This window comes from Dipteris shenzhenensis, chromosome 16 (assembly GCF_047967505.1).
Source record: "Dipteris shenzhenensis isolate YYH24624 ecotype China chromosome 16, Dip_SZ_1.0, whole genome shotgun sequence".
In the NCBI taxonomy this organism is placed as follows: domain Eukaryota; kingdom Viridiplantae; phylum Streptophyta; class Polypodiopsida; order Gleicheniales; family Dipteridaceae; genus Dipteris; species Dipteris shenzhenensis.
Window position 1 is genome coordinate 44,222,519 of NC_141611.1, and position 20,002 is coordinate 44,242,520.

General features: G+C 44.2%; 1 protein-coding gene across 3 annotated transcripts in view; it reads right to left on the bottom strand.

Annotated features, from left to right (window-relative positions):
• Positions 1-1,432: 1,432 nt before the first annotated feature.
• The window catches only part of LOC147893009 (uncharacterized), a 34,354-nt gene continuing 15,784 nt past the window's right edge, over positions 1,433-20,002 (bottom strand). For 2 of the 3 annotated variants that reach the window (XM_087387509.1, XM_087387510.1), the window contains exons 3-4: positions 16,115-16,255; positions 1,433-2,009 (exon numbers count right to left, since the gene is read on the bottom strand). In XM_087387509.1, the coding sequence (XP_087243635.1) occupies positions 1,580-2,009; positions 16,115-16,255 (571 nt within the window). In that variant the 3' untranslated portion in view covers positions 1,433-1,579. The remainder of the gene's footprint in view (positions 2,010-16,114; positions 16,256-20,002) is intronic. The other variant, XM_087387511.1, reaches the window with a different exon arrangement.

Sequence of the window (20,002 nt, forward strand, 5' to 3'; positions counted from 1 at the left end):
CGTACAATATCATATGATTTGGCATGTAAGCAATTTATGAAGAGTTTCCAATGAAATTGATGACCTTTATTATCAAAAGCAGCAAACAAAAAAGCATGCAAATCCCCATTATGAAATTCAAAAAGATATGAGGAGCAAAAACTTCATGCAAGACTACTCTGTCGCATGGCTAGGAGGCAGGGAGGTTGGGACCCCCGTACTCTGCATAGTATATCAGAGTATTGAAGCCCTCCAGAGCCATCCCTCCTGTGGCCTTCACCCCAAATAAAGGAAACCTTACATAAGCATGGATGTGGTCTAATGCGTGTAGTGAATAGTCCCATAAGCAAATGTGTCTGTGGAAACCCCAAACTCTGAACTCCAAACTATCCATGGACTAGAATATTTTATAATGTGGAGTAGAAGTAATTTCCAAGGCCACATTCTTAGACTCATTGTCAAGCAATAAGGTTAGCCAGCAAAGATTTGCATTAGTCTTTCATGAAAATAAAGAAATCATAATCGATGCATGTCCAATCTTTATTAAGAATGTTTAGTATTGTCAAAATCGCAATACTCAACAGTGGTCAAACAAATGGGTGCTCGACCAATAGAACAACTATTTTATGAAGCCTCTAGGACTCATCAGATTTTGAATCTCAACCAAATCTCCCCAATGCCAGGAGCTAGTACCTAGAGATGCCAAATCAACGCTTACCACCTCCTTTGGAGCAAACCAAAAGGCGGCACATATCCTTAGGAGCATTGATGCGATACCAAGGGTAGCCGCCTGTACGTGAGCGGAACAACAACAGTAATTGCTCTGCCCTGCACAGAGACCTAACGGTTGATGGACTGTGTAACCATCCTAGAAAAATTGCAATGCTTTTATCACTTTCGGTGCAAACTATTAGCATGGATTATTCTAGGATTAGAAAAAGATCCTAGACCTTTGGGATAGAGGATGAGGACGTAAGATAAATATCCTAGACCTATGGCATGAAGGATGAGGAAGCCACATGAATATGCTCTTACCTCTGAGTCAAGGATGAAGAGGTCAAGCCCTCTTTTGCTACGTCCAACCCAAGTTCAGATTCAACAAATTAAAGCAAAGACACTGGTAGGGATGCTCTTTCTAGAAAACAAGCTCATTTCAATCCCCTGCTGTAGAAGGTGCAAGTTCATCAAAGATACTTTTGTTCATTGAAATATATTGTCTTTCCTTCTAGACTCAAGTGGGATGATGTCACCTGGTTGACGCAAGGAGATGATTTTTGCATAAATGATGTGGTCCCTACCCATATAATAAGCATAGTTCAGGTGCAGACCTGCGTAAAAAACTATAGGTCATGCCACCAGGCGACTCTAAAGGCTATTGTCAGCTTTCAACTGGCCTTGCAAACACCTTTCATTCACTTCGACACATGAAAACCACTTTATTGCAATATACATATTCCCAAGAAAGACACCAAGTTATCTTTTATTTCTGTCCATAAAATTACTACCTTCAAATGCACAGTGTAAGCATGTTTGTCTTTGACAGCAGTTAGGAGTGTCCAGGTTCAAGCTGGTACTTCATGGTTTGCCAAAGTGCCTCAAATCAAGATGCAGCCTGCATACCAACTTTGTTCAGAACTTCTAAAGAGTCATTATGTGAATGTGTGAAGCCTATCAGCCGCTCTTCTTCCACAGTTGACTTTGATCTGAAGGCCAGAACCCATGCTCTACGCCAGCTGTTGGAGCTAAAATTCCCTCCTGATCCATGTAAGGTCCGCTCTTGATGTACAGTGGCATCACCTCGATCTATTTCAACTGGAGTCTCAATATCTGTATCAGATAATTTTGCTGCTAGAGTGTGTGACTTGTCCCTATCACCATGAAGAGGACCATGGTGGCGTAGTTTTTGCTCTAGATTAGAACCAGCAACAAACCTTAAACAACCATTCTCAACACGTGAATTGTCGATTGCAAGCCAAAATGAAGCCGTTCTTGTATCCTTGGTAACAGGCCAATATGCCAAGTCTTGATGCCTGTGTATGCGACAATATACTTTAGGGGAACAAATGCTACTGAAAGGTTCAGTTGCTGGTATGTTAAATCTTTACAATGGTGGGTCAGAATATATACCCTGCCATAACTCAATAGATGATATCAAATTGACAGTACAACTTTATAAGAAGTAGGCCCTCAATGCAGCTCTAAAATTTGTCTCCTTAGATAGCAACACCCAAGCTTTCAAACAACGAAGGTCTAAGGTCTGGTTCAGAAACACATCCACAGTTCCAACCAAGAGCAATGGCATTTAATCCCTATAGATGACATTGAGGGAGAGTACAACAACACAGAAGCAGGATTATGCCTTAGAAATTGCAGTAGAAACAACTGATTATGCATACACCTTAAAATTTGCATTGAAAGCATAGACATACAAAGGGACATCAGATCACAATAATGCATTTCATATATGACTAGAGAAGAACTCAATTGCAACTTTGATGCAAAAAGATATTTCAAACCCATTGCATGTACAGCCACCTTGAAACAGATGTAAGCATTTCATTGGCAGAGAGCTTTCAGCTGATTTGATGTGCAGTTGTCCCTGTTTTGGGCAAGAAAAAATATGTAATTTACTGGCAGACTATACAAGAAAACTTCCTCTCAAGTCTTGTGAATCAGGGCTGCTCTCCCTGCTTCGTGTGCTGCCCTCCCCTTCTGCCATAGCCTCCCTTTCCACCCGCTCCTCCCCCCCTTCCCCCGCCTCTTTCTACACCATCCCCCTCTGTTCTCCCTCCTTTTTAGCTGCCTCTTCCCCCGCTTGGAGCTGCGCCTCAGCCCGCTTAATGCCTGTTCTGCTGACCGCGACTGAACCAGAGATTGCGGCTCTTCGTAACTCTCCTCGGTGGTCTTTTTGGCCTTCCCTCTGGTCGTGCTTGTATCTGGATCCTCTCTTCCTGGTCACATCTGCACAAGGAGATATTCAGCTTGTCGGTCCTGTTTTGGGAGCTTGTGGCACATTTTTTCTTGCTGGTCTTCTGTCTGGGAGCGGACCGTGGTCAACTGGTGGTTTATCAGCCTGTTCACAGGGGGTTTTTGGCCTGTTTCTGGCAGCGTCTAGAAACCAGTGCCTCAGCACTCTGCTGCCATCCCTTTTTTTCTCTGCTCAATTTTTTCCAGTGAGCTGACCAGTGCCTTTTCAGCCTGCAGCAGCCTCTTGTGACCGAGCTCTCAGGCTGGTCCTTTTGTGAGGATTTAGGTCCACTTTTGGCCTTTTCCTTCCTTTTTCTTGTTAGAAACATGGGGTGAGTGACTGAGAAGAAGAAGAAGAAGAAGAATATATTATCGTCCTCTGAAGACCCAAAATCGGCCTATGGGACCTGAGCAATACAAAATCCTTGTACACAAAGACTCCTCCCTTGGAGGGGAGGGTATTAAGAGAAACTACCTTTATGTCTTAGGTGAGTTCCTGTGCTTGAAAAGCTTATAGACAAACGTTCCTAAAGCTAGGGGTGACCCGCTATGTAGCATATCAGCCAGTCTGTTATGTCCCTCGAGAAGAGAGCTAAATGCTTTCCGGATGTGAGTATAGTAAGGGCATATCATTACCATGTGTTCTTCAGTTTCTGCCATTCCCTGGTCACATAGTTGGCATATTCTGCTCTCTTTTGGCATATCTTTCCATCCTCCTATTTCAATCTGCAGCTGGTGTGATCGGGTGCGAAGTGAGGCCAAAGCTCTTCGCTTATGTATTGCCATAGGTGTGCAAATGTACTTCTGCGTGGCTGTTTCTCTTCCTGTATAAGTAGCCCAATATTCGGGGTTGATAAATGTACGGTAGTACTCAAACTTATCTCTGTTTTCAGCTGTTTGCCATTTCCTGTGTAGTGCATTCAGCAGGTCATGATGAAAGGCATCCTCATCTACCTCCTCTGGAGAGTAGTCCAAGTACCTCTCTACCTCCCATTTTTGGAACCATTTTTTTTAATCTAGTGCCCATCCAGATGCCAAAATCTTACCCTTATTCGTCTTTTGGGACTTTTGACTTTCTACCCATGCCCTCTTTGGCATCCTTTCATTATTCATGCGCTTGACCTTTGTGATGTATCTAAGTACTCTCTTCAAGGCATGCAACTCTATGGGTATGCATCCTGTCTCTAGGAGTAGGAGAGAGTAGGGTGTGGTAGCCTTGATGCCAGGTTGTTTTCTAATGAAAGATTTCTACATTTTTTCTACATCATTCTATTTTGATGATGGTATACTCCCCCCCCACACCTCTACCCCATAGAGCACTGTTTGTACCACATATGCCCCAAAAATCATGTTTCGTACTTGCCACCTTCTTGTGTTGGTATTGCTGCAGTCATTTTCAAATTGATAATCCTTTCCCCATCCTGCATCAATTCTCCGTTGCACACAGCTGCTCCATTTGTTATTGGCTGGAATTTCAATGCCTAAGTATTTGAATGAGTGCACTGTATCAACAAGTTGACCCATATATGAGATTGAAGGGGGATTACTTGGCTGTATAGTCTTGACTATCATGAGTTTAGTTTTGGAAACATTCACAGCCAGCCCACTTTCCGAACAGAACATGCTCAGGATATCCATCATTTGTTGCATCTTACCCTCACTATTAGTGAAAACAACCACATCATCCGCATAAAGAAGCAAGTGAATCTCAAAATCTGCTAGGTAGAGGCTGGACAACCCTCTTTTACCTGCTTCTGTGTGCATCAGTTCCTCAAGTCTATCAATGCATAAACCAAACAGGGTGGGTGAGAGTGGGCATCCTTGTTTGACCCCCATATTGCTATAAAATTCTTGTGACATCCCATCCTTACATTTTAATTGACATTTTACTTTCTCATAAAGTCTAAAGACAGCAAACCTTATTTCCTGAGGCACTTCTATGCATTCCATTCTCTCCCATAGCACATCCCTAGGCACCGTATCGAATGCCTTCTTAAAATCAATGAAGCAACAAAAGAGTGCCTTCCCCTTAAGGAGGCTGTCCTCCATCAACACTCGGAGAGTAACTAGATGATCCACAGTGGAGTGTTTGGGCTTGAAACCCGCTTGTCCCATTGCCCTCTTCCTTTCTTTCTCTGCCCAAGCACTCAGCTTTGCCTCTACTATTGTACTATATAGCTTGGCTAGAGTAGAGCATACCATAATGGTTCTGTAGTTTGACACTTGATTGCGGTCACCTCCCTTGTAAATTGGCTTGATCCAATTCTCTTGCCAATCGGTTGGGAAACCATACACGAATGCTTGGTTTAGTGCCATTACTATGTGCCTTTGAGTGTGTTCATTGGACCACTTAATGAGTTCTGCTGTGAGGTGTATAGTGTCTGCTGCCTTCCCATTTGCCATTCTCTTTAGGCCATCTTGCACATCTTCCAATGAGAAAATGCCTTGAGTATTACCACTGAGAGACATGCTCGCCATGGGCCGAGCCTTGGGATGCATGTAGAGTTGTTGAACATACTCAAGCATCTCTATTTCTGTAAAATCTCCCATGATGTCATTTGGCCTTTGTTTAACTCCTTTCCATGCTCTTCTAGGGTTCTTGACAAAATCAATTGCATCTGACCATTCCTTTTTCTCAATATAAACACGCCTCTTTTTACGTGTGAGAGCATGGAACTGCTTCCCGGCTGCTCTTCTTTCATCTCCCATTGGAATCCCCTTTAGTGCACTCCTAACTGCCTTGCATTCAGCATCAAACCAGTCATTACATGGCAGCCCTTTCTTACACTCTTTACTGCTCTTTTTGCACCCTAAAACTGTCTTAGTTGTGGTGAGAATGGCATTCTTCAATTGTGCCCAGCCAAATTTCTGTTTTCCCAGCAGACATGCTTCTAAACTTTCAGCATATTCCACCTTTTTTGCCTCTTCACCTGATAGCCACACTCAGCTGCTTTATGCTCCTCCAAAGTTGCCTCGGCCAGCAATATATTAAGCTCTACATAGAGTGGTATGTGATCCGAATCAAGAGACTTCGGGCCAAGTGAGAAATTGTGTATAAGATTGCAAGCTTCCAGATGAATCAATGCATAGTCGATTACACTAGCCCCCCCACTGGCAGGGAAACAAGTAGGGGAATTAGATTTTGGGAAAAGGGCTGTGCCATTTACCACCAACATGTGCATACCATTCATCAAATGCTCCAAAGCTGTACCATGTGCATTCACCACTTTATCCTTCGAGCATCTACACCAGCTGGGGTCAATGTCTATCTCATGCTCCTTTATGTATTCTTGCTGTGTGGGATATTGAAATTGTGAGTCTCCTATGCGTGCATTTAGGTCCCCAATAAGCATTACATTTCCTTGTTTGCTGAACATAGCAATATCTAAGCATAGGTCCCCAAATGGTTGGGATGGGTCAATCTCATGCCTCTGGTAGAAGGGGGATTCTCTATGAGGAATGTAGCATCCTGCAATATACAATGGCAAAGGGCTTCCTTTTACCATAACCCATATGTAGCGCCTATGGATGTCATCTTTGACCATAGAGATCTTGTCGTGTATATGGTCTTTGTATATGCATGCTACCCCTCCCTGCCCTCGTAGGCCTGATTGCTTTTGCCAGACGGAGTGCACCAAATAGCCATCCATTTTAGGAATCCTGCGTATATCCCTTTCCCAAGTCTCTGCAAGAAAGATAATGTCTGCATCATGTAACACTTCATTCAGACCAGCTCCTTTATGCCAAGGAAAGCCTCTACAATTCCAAAACATGACATTCAGCTTCTTCTGGGTCCCATAGGCCTCGCGTTCCTATTGAGCTTGTTCAGCTCCTTGCTCTCTTTTTTTGACTCGGGTCTCATACATATGTCTCCTTTCTTCTTGTTGCATAGGGGTGCGGTCTTCTGTCACGTAGAAAGGTGTTCCTTTTAAATAAATCCTGCTGCTGTCCAAGATGATTTCTCTCTTACGTGTGTCAAGCATTGTGCAAACAATTGCCCGATGACTTGAATTTTCATCCCTCTTTCTTCCTACCCGGTGTGCCCCAAAGACCACAACCTCTTGCATGGCAAAGTGCTCAGCAAAAAAGTCTGCTATGTCCTTTGCAAGTGAGAGAGGTGTTTCTTTTTCTTTTTCAGATAGACCCCGTAGGACAATATTTTGTGACCTTTTTTATCTCTCTTTGTACTCATTGACATCTATCCCTTCTTCTTTTTTTTTTCCCTTTTCTACGTGTGCATTTGTCTGAGCATGCCCATTTACTACCTTACTTGCCCATGTCCCCGAGGTGCCTATATCTTGCTTGCAATCTAATTGAGGCTGTTGCGTCATATTTGCCCTCATTTTTTCCAAGATCTGTTCCATTTCAGCAACTTTCTCCTCTTGGATAACAGTCTTTTGCTCCAAGCTGGCTATGGAGCTCTCTTGCATGGCCACCCTTTGCTCCAAATCTGCATTTTTGTATTCTAGATGTTGGCATTTCAGTGAAAGCTGATGTATCTCCTGCTGTTGGCGGTCCATTGTGCCTTGCAAAGCTGTCAAAAATGTCCAGATTCCAGTTTCATTAGAGAAAGTGTCTGCTGTGTCACCTTGAACTGATATGAATGGAGCTGTTAGAATGTTCCCTTGTGCAGGAATGAATGGGGCTGCCTGTCCATCTAAAATGATGATGGGTGGCTCAGAAATTGCTGTCATTTGCAAAGCACTGTTCTAGTTGGCGTTATAGATAGAGAGTTTTTCATACTGCCTCCAGAGCTCTTTGCCAAGGGAGTGGAATGTGCTGATAGACCACTCCTATTGATTCTTTTGTTGAGACTGGTGGAAGCCATGGTTGAGCCTGTGGCACATCAAGAAACTGGCGATTGACAGCGCACGCACAATAAAAAACAGGCACAACAGGTATGAAAGTACCAAGAGGGATGAGGGGGCGTAAAAAGATCATGACGGCCAACCGTTTTACCCCCCTTTCGAAGCTGATGGTGGCCTCATATTTGCGACCTGAGTTGAAGAGATGTCTCAAACTTAAATCGCGAGTAGCGATCGCCGCGCGCGACAGACAATAAGAGGAGCAGGTGTCCCGAACATGGATGAGTGAGAGAGAGAGAGAGAGAGAGAGAGAGAGAGAGAGTTTATTAAAGTCTTCGAAAGACCGATGGGTCTATGAGACTTTGAAAATCCGGTACAAACGAGCTGTGAGGGTGGAGCTACTAAACAAGCATCCACACCAATGCAGAATGGTAGAACTAAGTACTTAGTACAACATAATCATGTTGGTGGTCGAAGAGAGAGAGAGAGAGAGAGGCTAGGGAGTGAAGAAATGGTAGACAAATGTAAAATCCATGAAGGCTTTCATTCATTCATCATCACTAAATGAGAGAAGTGAAGTACAAGCCTTATAGGCTACACACTCAGTGCTCACACACTTGCACCAAGTGCCTAGGGATGAGTCCCATAGTGACACGTGGCACACACACATGAACTAGTACTAGATCTCCTAGTACTATACACAAACACATCACATCACATCAACACACTCTTTAGCTATGATATCTCCAACACCCCTCTTAAGAGCAAAGAGTGGGAGAACCAACACACAAAAAGTAGACCGATCCCCCCTTCACCGCAATACTGCAAAGAGCAAGTCCAACTATCCAACACCTCCCATGTGATAGTAACCTCTCAATCAGCTTGCGACTGGCAAGGGCAAACCATCACTCGTCAGTCCCCCTTACTTTGAAATAGGTGCTCAATACCATCAAACCAAAGTAGAAGACAATACATTCATTTTTGGGGAACAACCTAGGGAGAGTACCTCTTATTGACTCCAAATACATTCAGTTTAGAGGGACAACTCAAGGCTGACAATCTTTATTGACTCAACACAAACACACATATCATAGAGGGCCTAGAAAGCCCAAGAGTCCTAGTCATAATGCTCCTAAATGAGATGCCGTGAACCTCTACTATAGCAACTTGTATCTCCTCAAGGGGCTCTTCAAGTTTAGCATGTTTTTCAGCAAGGAGATTGGCATGATACTTCTCTTGTTCCAGTTTCTTCTTCTTGAAGCAATGAGCTTCAATATGTCCTTTCCCCTCTTGCAAAACCTGCAAATAATATTCTTGTTGGTCTTCCATTTGCTTCTAGAAGCAAATGCTTGATCACCAGGAGAGGCAAGAGGGGCTTCCTTATTACGAAAGTCCTTCTCAATGGTAGTGCTACCATATCATCAAACATGGTAGTGGCAGGGCGAAGTACTTCAAGATTGCTCAAAGCGGGATATTCCATGCAGCCATCTTATCTTTGATCATCAGACGGGCTTTTCAAACGTGAAAGTTGTTGAACAAGAGATTGAAACCTTGCTAGATGATCACTCAACTCATCACTCTCTTCCATTTTCAAATCATTAAACTTAAGCTTCAAAAAAACTTTAGAGTTGGTGATTTTATTACCAAACAATGCCTCAAGGCGATCCCAAATCTCCTTAGCTATTGAATTGGAAGTTCACATAATGGATGAGAGAGTCAGCCAAGCAAAGACCAATGGCCTTTGCATTTTGCTGCGTCCAAATCCTTTGGTGTTGTTGATCAAGTAATTCCACTTTGTCATCCTCAACATCTCAAACACCTCACGCATAAGGAGCAATTGCATCTTTGTTTGCCACGTGGGAAAACCTTCCCGCGTGAACTTCTCCATGAGCAAGAACTAGAAGACAATGAAGTCATGATGGCAAAGACCTTGATGAAGGCGGACAGCAAGCTGAGATGAAGGACCAGCAAAGGAATGGGCTGGTCTCGGGTAGATATATGTGTCTAGGGGTGCTCCAAATGCCCCAAAATGTAAAATTGAGTGAACCCAAGTAAAAAAATACAGCAAGTAGATGCCCCAGAATGCAAGAATGAGCCAAGGGAAGAGCACTTGTGGGATTGATCTCAAAATGTGTGAGGTGCTTCAATAAACCAGCTCCAAGCTATACGGAGATGGTGTAGTAGAGGTGTAGATGTACCAAAATGCACCAGAAGATCACCAATCCAAAAATGGTGGTTCTATATGAATTGAAGGCTAGGAACAGCCTTGGAAATGGCTCTATTAAAGGCGGTTCTGCAGCAGCAACCCTAGAATCACTGAAGAATGCAATAACAGCTCCAAAACAGGTCAAAAGAGCCTCCAAAGGCCGCTATGAAGGCAGATGAGCAGAAACCCTAAATGGGTAGGAGGCAGCTGAAAGGGTTAGGGTTAGGGCTAGGGTCAGGGTTAGGGCAGAGATGACGCGGCTGAGTGAGTGAGAGAGAGAGACTAGGGCGTGAAGAAATGGTAGACAAATGTAGAATCCATGAAGGCTTTCATTCATTCATCATCACTAAATGAGAGAAATGAAGTACAAGCCTTATAGGCTACACACTCACACACTTGCACCAAGTGCATATGGGATAAGTCCCATAGTGACACGTGGTACTCACACATGATAGGCTAGGGCGTGAAGAAATGGTAGACAAATGTAGAATCCATGAAGGCTTTCACTAAATGAGAGAATTGAAGTACAAGCCTTATAGGCTACACACTTGCACCAAGTGCATATGGGATAAGTCCCATATGACACGCAACATTCACACATGAATTAGTACTAGATCTCCTAGTACTACACATCAACACACATGAACTAGTACTTGATCTCCTAGTACTACACTATTTGGCTATGATATCTCCAACATTTCTACCACCCCTTCCTTTTTGCAGCGCAGTAATTTTGTTTCTAGTCTCTGGGGAAAGAATCTTGGTGGTAACCCTTGGTCTAGCAAAAGGGGCTCACAAGGAAGCTCCCTCAACTCCCCTAGCCGTTAAGATTCTACTTTCTCCTGAGCACAAAAAACAGGTGCATAATGCAATACAGTCACTTTCGAATAGAGCTTTGGTGGGCTAGGATCATTGGACTCACACCTACGAGGAGCCAGGTGCAGGATTGGCTTAGCACTAGAGGGTGACCACATAAAAGAGGTCATCATCTATGGGAGACGCTCATTCTTCTTCCCCGACACCACCCTCGCATTAGTGAAGTAGAGTCCCATTTTCCTTGGCCCACAACTTGTTTACTTCATCCCTTGATACCATGGGTTCACAGTTGATGACATGGATTCAACGCATCATGTGCCACATTTCGCCAAGACGCTCCGCTTCTCGGGGCTCCCAAGGGAGTACTATTCGATTCTTGCCTCCATCAAGGGCTGTTTTGGCACAGTTCTAGAGTCCCCACCGAATTTAGTCGCCTCCGTCGTGGTAGGTGATGGGGTCCCTTGACTCAGTGCAATTGTCGAGTGCCCTGAGTCACTTCTGAGAAGATCCTCCTTGAGACTCTTGACAGGGGAGAGCTTCATCAGAGGGTTGAGGTTTCAGTGTCTTTGTTGCAACCAGATGGGTCGCCTGGCACAGGCATGTCCCAAGGTGCAAGGTCGGGCTCCCCCTCCCAAGGCTCAATAGGGATAGCGGAGGGATTTTCGAGCGAACGAGCACATAGACCATCCAAACAATCCTAGACCCCTTCGGTGGAGCCTTCCGAGGTGGCTTCGACTAAGGTGAAGAAAACAAAACTAGGTAAGAGGGCCGCAAAAAAACGGCGAGCTAGACTTAGACAACACGTGATGGTAGATCAGACAACAGCCCCCCACCTCAAAAAGAGCAGCCAGGTGGATCTCTCTCAAGATGGCCTCAGACTCCAGAGGTCGAGATCTTCAACCTCACAATAGACCCACCAAAGTCAGCAGTCCAAAGTACACAAGCTTTTGCTCAGCATCAGGCCACTAGAAATCCCATGATCCATCGCACTAATCCCCCGCACCCCCTCCTTCCCCCTCCAAATCTCCCCCCATTCCCTTCCTGCCCCTCTGCCCTCCTCCACAACCCCGCCTTCTGCCATCCCTCTAGCAACAGTGACTCTCACCACCCATCTGCCACTCACCTCTTTTTCGTCCCCCTCCCCCGCTCCTCCCCATGAGTTGGACCATGGTGAGTTGGAATGTGCATGGGCATCACGATCGTGCGCGGCAACAGCCATAGCAGATGGTACTTTGTCAGGAGTTACAAAGGGATGTGGCAAGATGGGTAGTGGACTTCCTCTTAATTCAAAGCACATGTTCTCAACAAAGCAAATATCATACGCCGACACCACCTTCTCTCACGGAGAGGCCCCGATGTAGGAAAGGGTGGAAGGGTCTACATTTATGTTTCACAGGCCTTGACCCCAGATGTGTTCGATCAGGCTAACCTTAATACAAGGTGGGCCATTTAGATTGGTATATTGGATCTTGAATGTGTATGCCTCTGCTTGCAGACAGCAACGCCTTGCTTTTTGAAAGCGCCTTACTGAGAGCCCTCCAGATGTTGACTATTGGACTGTAGGAGGTGACTTCAACAACCTCGTGGGGGATTAGGGGATGCACAGAGGGGGAGCCATGGGTACCTTGGCAGGTACAACGATGCTAGATCACTCACCAATTGTGCTTCACCTAGAGCAGCCTATCATGGACTCCCTCAGAAGGGAGTCTATATCCTTGATGCTTTGCTCCAAGAGCAAGAGGTGCAGCAAGTAGTGATAAAGATTTAGCAGTAGCTAGACTGCCCTCCAAGGGGGGGTTAGGCTACCTATGTGGCAGATGAGAACTAGAGGAGCAATGAGGAGCTCCAGCCTCAAGCTCTTTGTAGGCAGGACTCTCTTCAAAAGCGTGAGAGAGTATTGAGACGGGGTCTGGCTTCCATAGACTCAGAGAGCAAGACCCACTCTCACAATGGCCTTGCAGGCTGTTATGAGAGCACGAGGCCTAACCTCCAAGCCACGGAGAGCCATCAAGATGAATTCTCCTATCACTCTTCCTAAGCACGATGGCTACAACAGGGAGAAAGGATGACCAAGTAGTTCTTTCAAACCAGTCCCCATTTAGCAAGAACAAAACTCCAACAACTGTAGGATTTAAGCAGGCAGATGCACTCAAACCTATAGGAGATCCTAGAGATGACCACACTTCCATCAGCAGTTACTCCAGTTCGAGGAGTCCCCCAAGTCCTTGCAGCCCAGGAGGTAGTTTAAGCTCATATCTCGATAGTGGTCTCTCCGAGTGTGAGCAAGAAGGTGGAGGCACCTTTCATTAATGAGGATCTTTTGGAGGCCCTCAAGGCCCTTTCTCCTCAGAGGTGCCCTAGGGAGGATGGATTGACACCCTCCTTCTTTAGGTGTTTTTGGGAGCACATCTACACCCCCTTCGGTGGGGCTTTTCACAAGATTTTTGACTTGGCTCTCTCACAGTTCTTGAGCCGAGGTTGGATTTGTTTGGTCTCGAAGGGGAGGGAGGGAAGAGTGGAGACCGATGACTCTGTTGGACATCAAGTACAAGATCTTAGCCAAGGTCTTGAGCTTGCCATTGCGGCCCCACCTTGCTGATATCATCCATGACACACACAAGTATTGTACATGAATGTTTTATCCTAGACATATCTTCACTTTTTTTGGAAAAGAGGCAATTGATTGGGCCCAGGGTGGAGTGCTCTTTTCTAGAGGGCACCATGCAGAGGTTAGGATTTTCAGACAGATGGATTCAAGGCGTTTCGGCTATCCATGCCAGCCAGATGCTCATACGTGGTCACACAAGAAAGGTCTACCATTAGCCACCTCAACTCAAAGACCATGCTCCAATGTTGATGGATGTGACTGTACTGCTCGAATAGACCCAGAATTGATGAGATTGTGGGTGCTCACACTATCCACAAATAAATGGACAGGCGGGTAGATGGTAGATGCCACTGTTGTGCAAAGAGAGTTTTGGAGGCAGTCCCACATTGTCTCTGGAGCTGCCAACAGCGCAAAAGATCTGGATGGGAGCCCTCTAGGTTGTGGTTAGCATGCAGAAGATATAGCAAGAGTTCACTTGGGGAATGGCTGCATGGCTCACGGAGGCAGGTCGTGCCTTCTCCATTGACCCAGCCTCTCCAGCCTACAGGATCAAAGCCAGCAAGTTTTCAGGATAGAGGCACATGATGCGGCACTTCCTTCCCACTTGTGCCCTTCACCTTCGCCAAAGGATAGGTTTTGGGAGATGGTGTAAGCATCACTGCCTACAACATTTGGGTTGCCTGTTGTAGTTTTGTGATGGGAGGCCATCAAGTTTCCCGGCAGCCGCCCTAGTCTCATCATCTGGTAGGATATCATCTACACCCTGCATGCCATCTAGAGCAACCATCGAAAGATGGGAGCGTTTCTGAAAGCCTTGGCCTGCAAAGATCATTTATGTCGTTACCACGAGAGGTATTCACTGGATGTATAGAGCTCCACCCTGGTTGTTAGCCCCTATTCCAAAGATTCCCTAGGCAATGAGCTTGGTTCTCTGGGAATAGGCCGGTGCCGGCTGTTTTCCTCTTTTCCCGTTGATCAGTGCCTTTCAAATTGCTGATTTGTATGGTTTGCTTTTGCAAGCATTAACAGTTGTTCTATTCTCTGGGGGGGGAAAGGCCTTGTGAATCTAAATTTTCAATTCTTCTTTAACAATATGAAGCACAAAATGGAGACTCTATATGACTCTTTCTTACAAGGAAAACATTAAGGCATGCTTTCCACACTTTGCCACACTAAAGCAACACTGATAAAAAGGGGATCTTCCATCCTTTGTGGCTAGGTATCTCCTGCATTGCATCTATGCTATGAGACAGAAGTTAAAAAGATCTTCCTTTCTCTAGCAATTGACCAAGGATGATGCCGACGAGTATCCAGTAGGTCTTGGGACAGACCCTGATCAATTCAATGCAGTGCAATTAAAAGCAAGGTCCAAGGTTCCATCCAAGCTCAGACTGCCGATGATCACTCTATACAATGCTATACTCGGGATTGGCAGTATACTGAGAAAATTGCAGGCGTACAGCATGAAGAGCCCAAATCAAGATCAGTGAGCTTAATGTGAACTTCATAACATTCACGCTTCACAATCTTGATAAACATAAAAAAGCTTTATAGTGACAAAAGTCATACCAGCAACTGGCTGTGTGGAGTGCAAGGACAATATTTATGTGAAGCTGTCTGCAACATTACTGTGACAATGGGAAGGGGCTGAAGAAACTACTGGAGGAAAAGTAAGTTAATCTCTGGTTGGATTCATTGTGGCTTAGATGAGAAGATCAGGATGATATCACTTTTGAAAGATACATTACTAAACAAAACCCAGGGAAAGGAATTATCTATTTGACATGCGTTAGTGTATATATCAATAAATCAAAGATGACAATAGGGAATGACAAAAATCCTTTAGAGGCTCATTTACTTATTTTAGGAGAAAAGCAATATAACTCTTTCCAGCAATTTTACAGGTAAGAATACTGTTTTTTGGCAGAACTCACGTGGCTGGAAGGGCATTCCATATACATCAAAATAGAACTGTCTCACTTTCTTTTCTGAGACTTTTCTGAGACCATCACAGGCATTACGTGGAAGTTCAACAATCCTATTTCTTATCCAGTTTTTCATTTGTTCGAACTGTTTGAGTAGTAAATTACCATGGTTTTTTCATGCCTTGCATGATGTGAGTTTCTTCTCCCGGCTGTTTCTCTCAGAGTTAATAGACGTCTATTTCAAGGGGGGGAAAAGGTCTCACTTGGACTGTGAGCCTTATTGCACATTTGAATTTATACAGACTTGGAGAATTATGAATTAATCACAAGACATCCAGACGTTGGTATAAATTCAATGAAGGGCAATTGGTCCATTCTAAACCAAAGAAAGAAGACATGGGAAAAGATGGATCAAATACGATTTGCCGAAGCAGTTCACATGCAAATCTTCAAAGAAGACATGCACGTGTGCGCACATATAGCACTTATGTATATACACTTACAAGTGTATAATGCGCATATGTATATATCACACACTCTATATACTTACAAGCATGCACATGTGCCTGTGTGTGTAAGAACTATGCGTGTGAGGGTTGTTTCAGTGCAATCCAAGAAGGCCCTAGGGCTCGCATTAATGTATGAATTGGACGACTGAAAAGCAATGTGCACATGTTGGATGACACCCCATAGATACTCAAGCCACTACATGCATGTGTTGCAAATATGGAACAAAAAAGTGTTCTCTTAATCTAAGCCATCAGTCCATTGTTTGCTTTGAAGAGATGGCTGAAACGGCAGTACTCACCAAGAAAATACTGCATCTTTCTTATTTGGCGGTTTAGCGAGGAGTTGATCATAGTCAAATACCATATCTGAACCGCAAAGTTGTTCTGCAATTGATGCAGCTCTCTTTTCATACACATTGCCCCTTAGTGCTGGATTATACCTGGAAAGCATTCAACGTTCCCTGTACTCAGAAAACGAGCACACATTTCTGGCATCCTACTTAGCACTAAAATTGCCTTGTACTTGAAAAAACACGCCAACGACTAATAAAGTTATAGGAGATTTAAACTGGGTAAAATAGACAGTTAACATACCAAAAGAAACAACTTCTGTTTGTTAGAGCTTTAAATCTAATTAGGTACCTTTATAATGATCGTGAGACCAGCCCTATGGAGAACTACAAAGCAAAGACTAGAGAGCCAATGGGAATAAGCTTATCAAGTCTCTCACTGAAAAGAAAGTTTGGCAGAAATTTGTACATTAACATTGTCTACACCGCAAATGTTAGAATATATACTGTGATAGATCGGGTTTATTCTCATACTCAACATCCTGGACTTTGATTTTACTTAGCATCCCAAACTCATTTTAACGGCCTTTAGCCTTAAATTCATTAAAGTTTATCAACAAATATTTTCTATAAAATAATACTCATACATTAAGAATGAAACGATTTAAGCATTTGGGTCAACCCATAGTAATTAGATACAGTTCTTACACGGGGTATATAACAACAGGATGTGGTAATCATGTGACCCCCTCTGTGCAAGGCAATTGGTGCTCAGTCTCCCCATATTCAAAACAGTACAAAGAGAGAAGCAACCCATAAGTTCTCACAGCATACAGTACACACTTTTTTGCATGCATGTAGTTGAATGCCAAACTAAGATTTTGCCCTAAAACATAACCTATTTTAGGAGTTTTTGGCAGAAAAAGGAAAACAATAGCTTTTGGGTCCATATGTCTGTTCAGACAAGCTATGCAACTATGGCAACTTGAGGACATTATTGGGCAATTTTCTTACTATCTAGGGATGCATAGGAAGCTTTCGGCTGTGGACAGTGTGGGAAGGTCACAAATATGGCTGCTCCAGCCCAGGCTGAAGGCAAACATCAAGGACTACTCCCAGCATGACTTGCTACCCACAAAAAGACACTAGTAGCAAAAGTTGTCGGCTCCTCTCTATGTCCAGATCCTCCCCCTCATGATGAACATGCACCAATAGAGGCAGGGCTGTAAGTGGGCCCTCTTGTGTCTAACGCATGTGCAGGAAAAGCTCCCAAAGGTGCTAGTACATGGAAGTGTGAGTGCTTCATGCAACAAAAAGATCTTGCTTGCTTTGTATTTGATGGTTGACCCTAAGTCTTCATCAAGACTTGATGTGTCGAAGATTCAGCTCCACTTGGTGTCTTTTTGAAGTGTCGTGCCCTTTAAAGTCTCAGTACCAAACAATGTATCCAGCTGACTTTATTTATTTCATTTTATGCTTGTATACTATATGTTTCCTTTGTGTGTGTGTGTGTGTGTGTGTGTGTGTGTGTTTGGGGTAGAGGAGAGAGGACCTGCAGCCCTTGCTCCAGCCCTCCCATCAGCTCCCTAGCCTCTTCAGACCAGCCCGTTTGCTTCAGCTACCTGCTGCGCCATATTAACATCCAGAAAACGGTGTTTTGGAGCATTAATTACCTGCCGTACAGCCCACCATAGCTCCGTACAAGTGTACAGACCTGTATGGCCTGTCCCGCACTGCTCAGGCTGTTGCTGCCAGTTGATTCCCTGATCCTGGGTCGCTCACGGACTGAATCCGCTCGCTGGTTTTGAGGGCTCTCTCTTCCCCCTTTCTCTCCTTTTTGGTTCTTGGGTCCTGTGTACTCTTTCCATCGCCAAAATCTCCCTTCTTTCTCTGATTTATAGTTCATCTTGGAACTTTTACTGGTTTTTTTCTCTTTTCCTTCTACAGAACTTGTATTTTCTTCTCTCGAAATCCCTAAATCTCTCTTTCCACTTCTTCTCCTTGCAAATACACTATTTCCTTCATCTTTGTGGGCTGTTTTTTGGGTCTGGTTTTTCTTTCTTATCACTTTATAGGTACCCCCCAAAAGGATCAATCAGTTCAATGCAAAAAGCAAAAGCAAGCTGAGGGTCAATGACCCAATGCATGATTCTGTTGAAGCACAACTGGTTTACGATGTCATGCATGAAGGATTTGCAGACACAAGGAAAGAGTGGAAAGACTCTGTCCCTTCGGTTGGTCTCATGGTTGAAGTGGATGAAATTGTGGATCTAGTTAGAGAATATGCCAAAAATGCAATTATTTTATTTTTCCTAGGTCGCATGCCACCTGCTGCAGAGGTAGGCAACTGGTTGACCCGCACAACGGCTGGCTCGTTTGTTCGGAAGGTACACTATGCAGCCAGAGGCTTTTTTGAGGTCATTATGGTAGATGAGATTCACAGGCAAATGCTTTTGAAACATTCGTCACTCTTTTTTGGGCAGCAAATGGTGCACGTTTTGCCATGGTCTCCCACAAAGTATTTTCAGGCTTTGATCGTCGATGTCCGGTCTAGGTTGAAGTTGTAGACTTCCCGCAATGCATGGCTTCACTCTTGCCTAAAATTGCAGCAACTTTAGGCAAAGTGGTTTGCCCACCGCGGCCTAACGGCAACTCTAATCAATTTTGCATTCTCTGGGATACTGATAATCCCACACCAAAGTCTTATTCAGTCACGGTGAATAATGTTGACATGGGAAGTGCATTTTATAAATTGAAAAGGGGATTATTTGCAGGGGCTTGCTTTGAATGTAAAAAATTTGGGCACATGGCTTCGCAGTGTCCAATGAGTCAGCATAAAATGCCTCCTGCCACTTAGCCTGTTCAGATACCCAATAAGGATGCTCCTACCTCTATTGGGAATAAAAATAAAGGTAATAGACAGTTTTTTGTGAATTAGGATAAAGGCAAAGCCCCAATGGTTTCAAATGGGACTGCTTCTTCCCCTTCACTTCCTACTATTCAACCTTCAGCAAAAGGACCAAAAACCTTTGCGCTGGCCATGGTATCATCATAGATGCGCGCGTAATTCATGGCCTCTTGCAAAGTGGTACACTTGTTGTTCTTGATATGTAACTTGTATACGAGTCAGGCAAACCATCCACAAAGAAACCTTACAAGGTCAATGGATCCATCTTTGTAGCTCTGGTCTGCAAAACTTGAAACCTCTAAAGATAAACCTCAAAAGTCAGATTCAGCTTGGACATATCAAGGGCTTTAAGCTTGCCTACGATATCGTAATCTTCTTCCTCCTTCAGAAACTCTTTCCTGAAGACCCCTTCAAATTCTATCCATGTTGCAAGCTTGGGTCAAAGTTCCTTTGACCACAATAAAGCCTTTCCTGACATAAACCCTGCTGCAAGCTGTATTTTCTTGTCATCCGGATAAAGGGTGAAACTGGAAGTGTACTTACCACTTGTGCAACCAAGTGTCAACAACCTCCTTGGTATGAGACTTCTGATCTCCGAGAAAAGGATATGGAGTGATGTTCGGACCTAACACTGAAGCCATGGCATCCACATGCGTGAGCGCCTGAACAGTGCTAGTCAAAAGTGTGAGTGTGGTCTGAATCCCTTGGAGTTGCTGTGTCAACCCCGTTTGATTCGTGTTACACTGCTCAAACTTTTCATCAAGAGCAGTGGTGAATTCAATGAAGGCTGTCTTCGTAATCAGATCATTGTAGAGATCCTGGTCATCCTCCACATGGTAGTTCATATCATGGTCTCCCATCGCAAGCTCAGGGTCTACAGAATCAGCAACTGAATCGAATTTGATGAAGAAAATAGGCTGAGAGAAGAGAAGGAACAGGTGGTCTCAAAACTGGGAGGCTGGAACAAAGAGAAACTAATGAAACAGAGG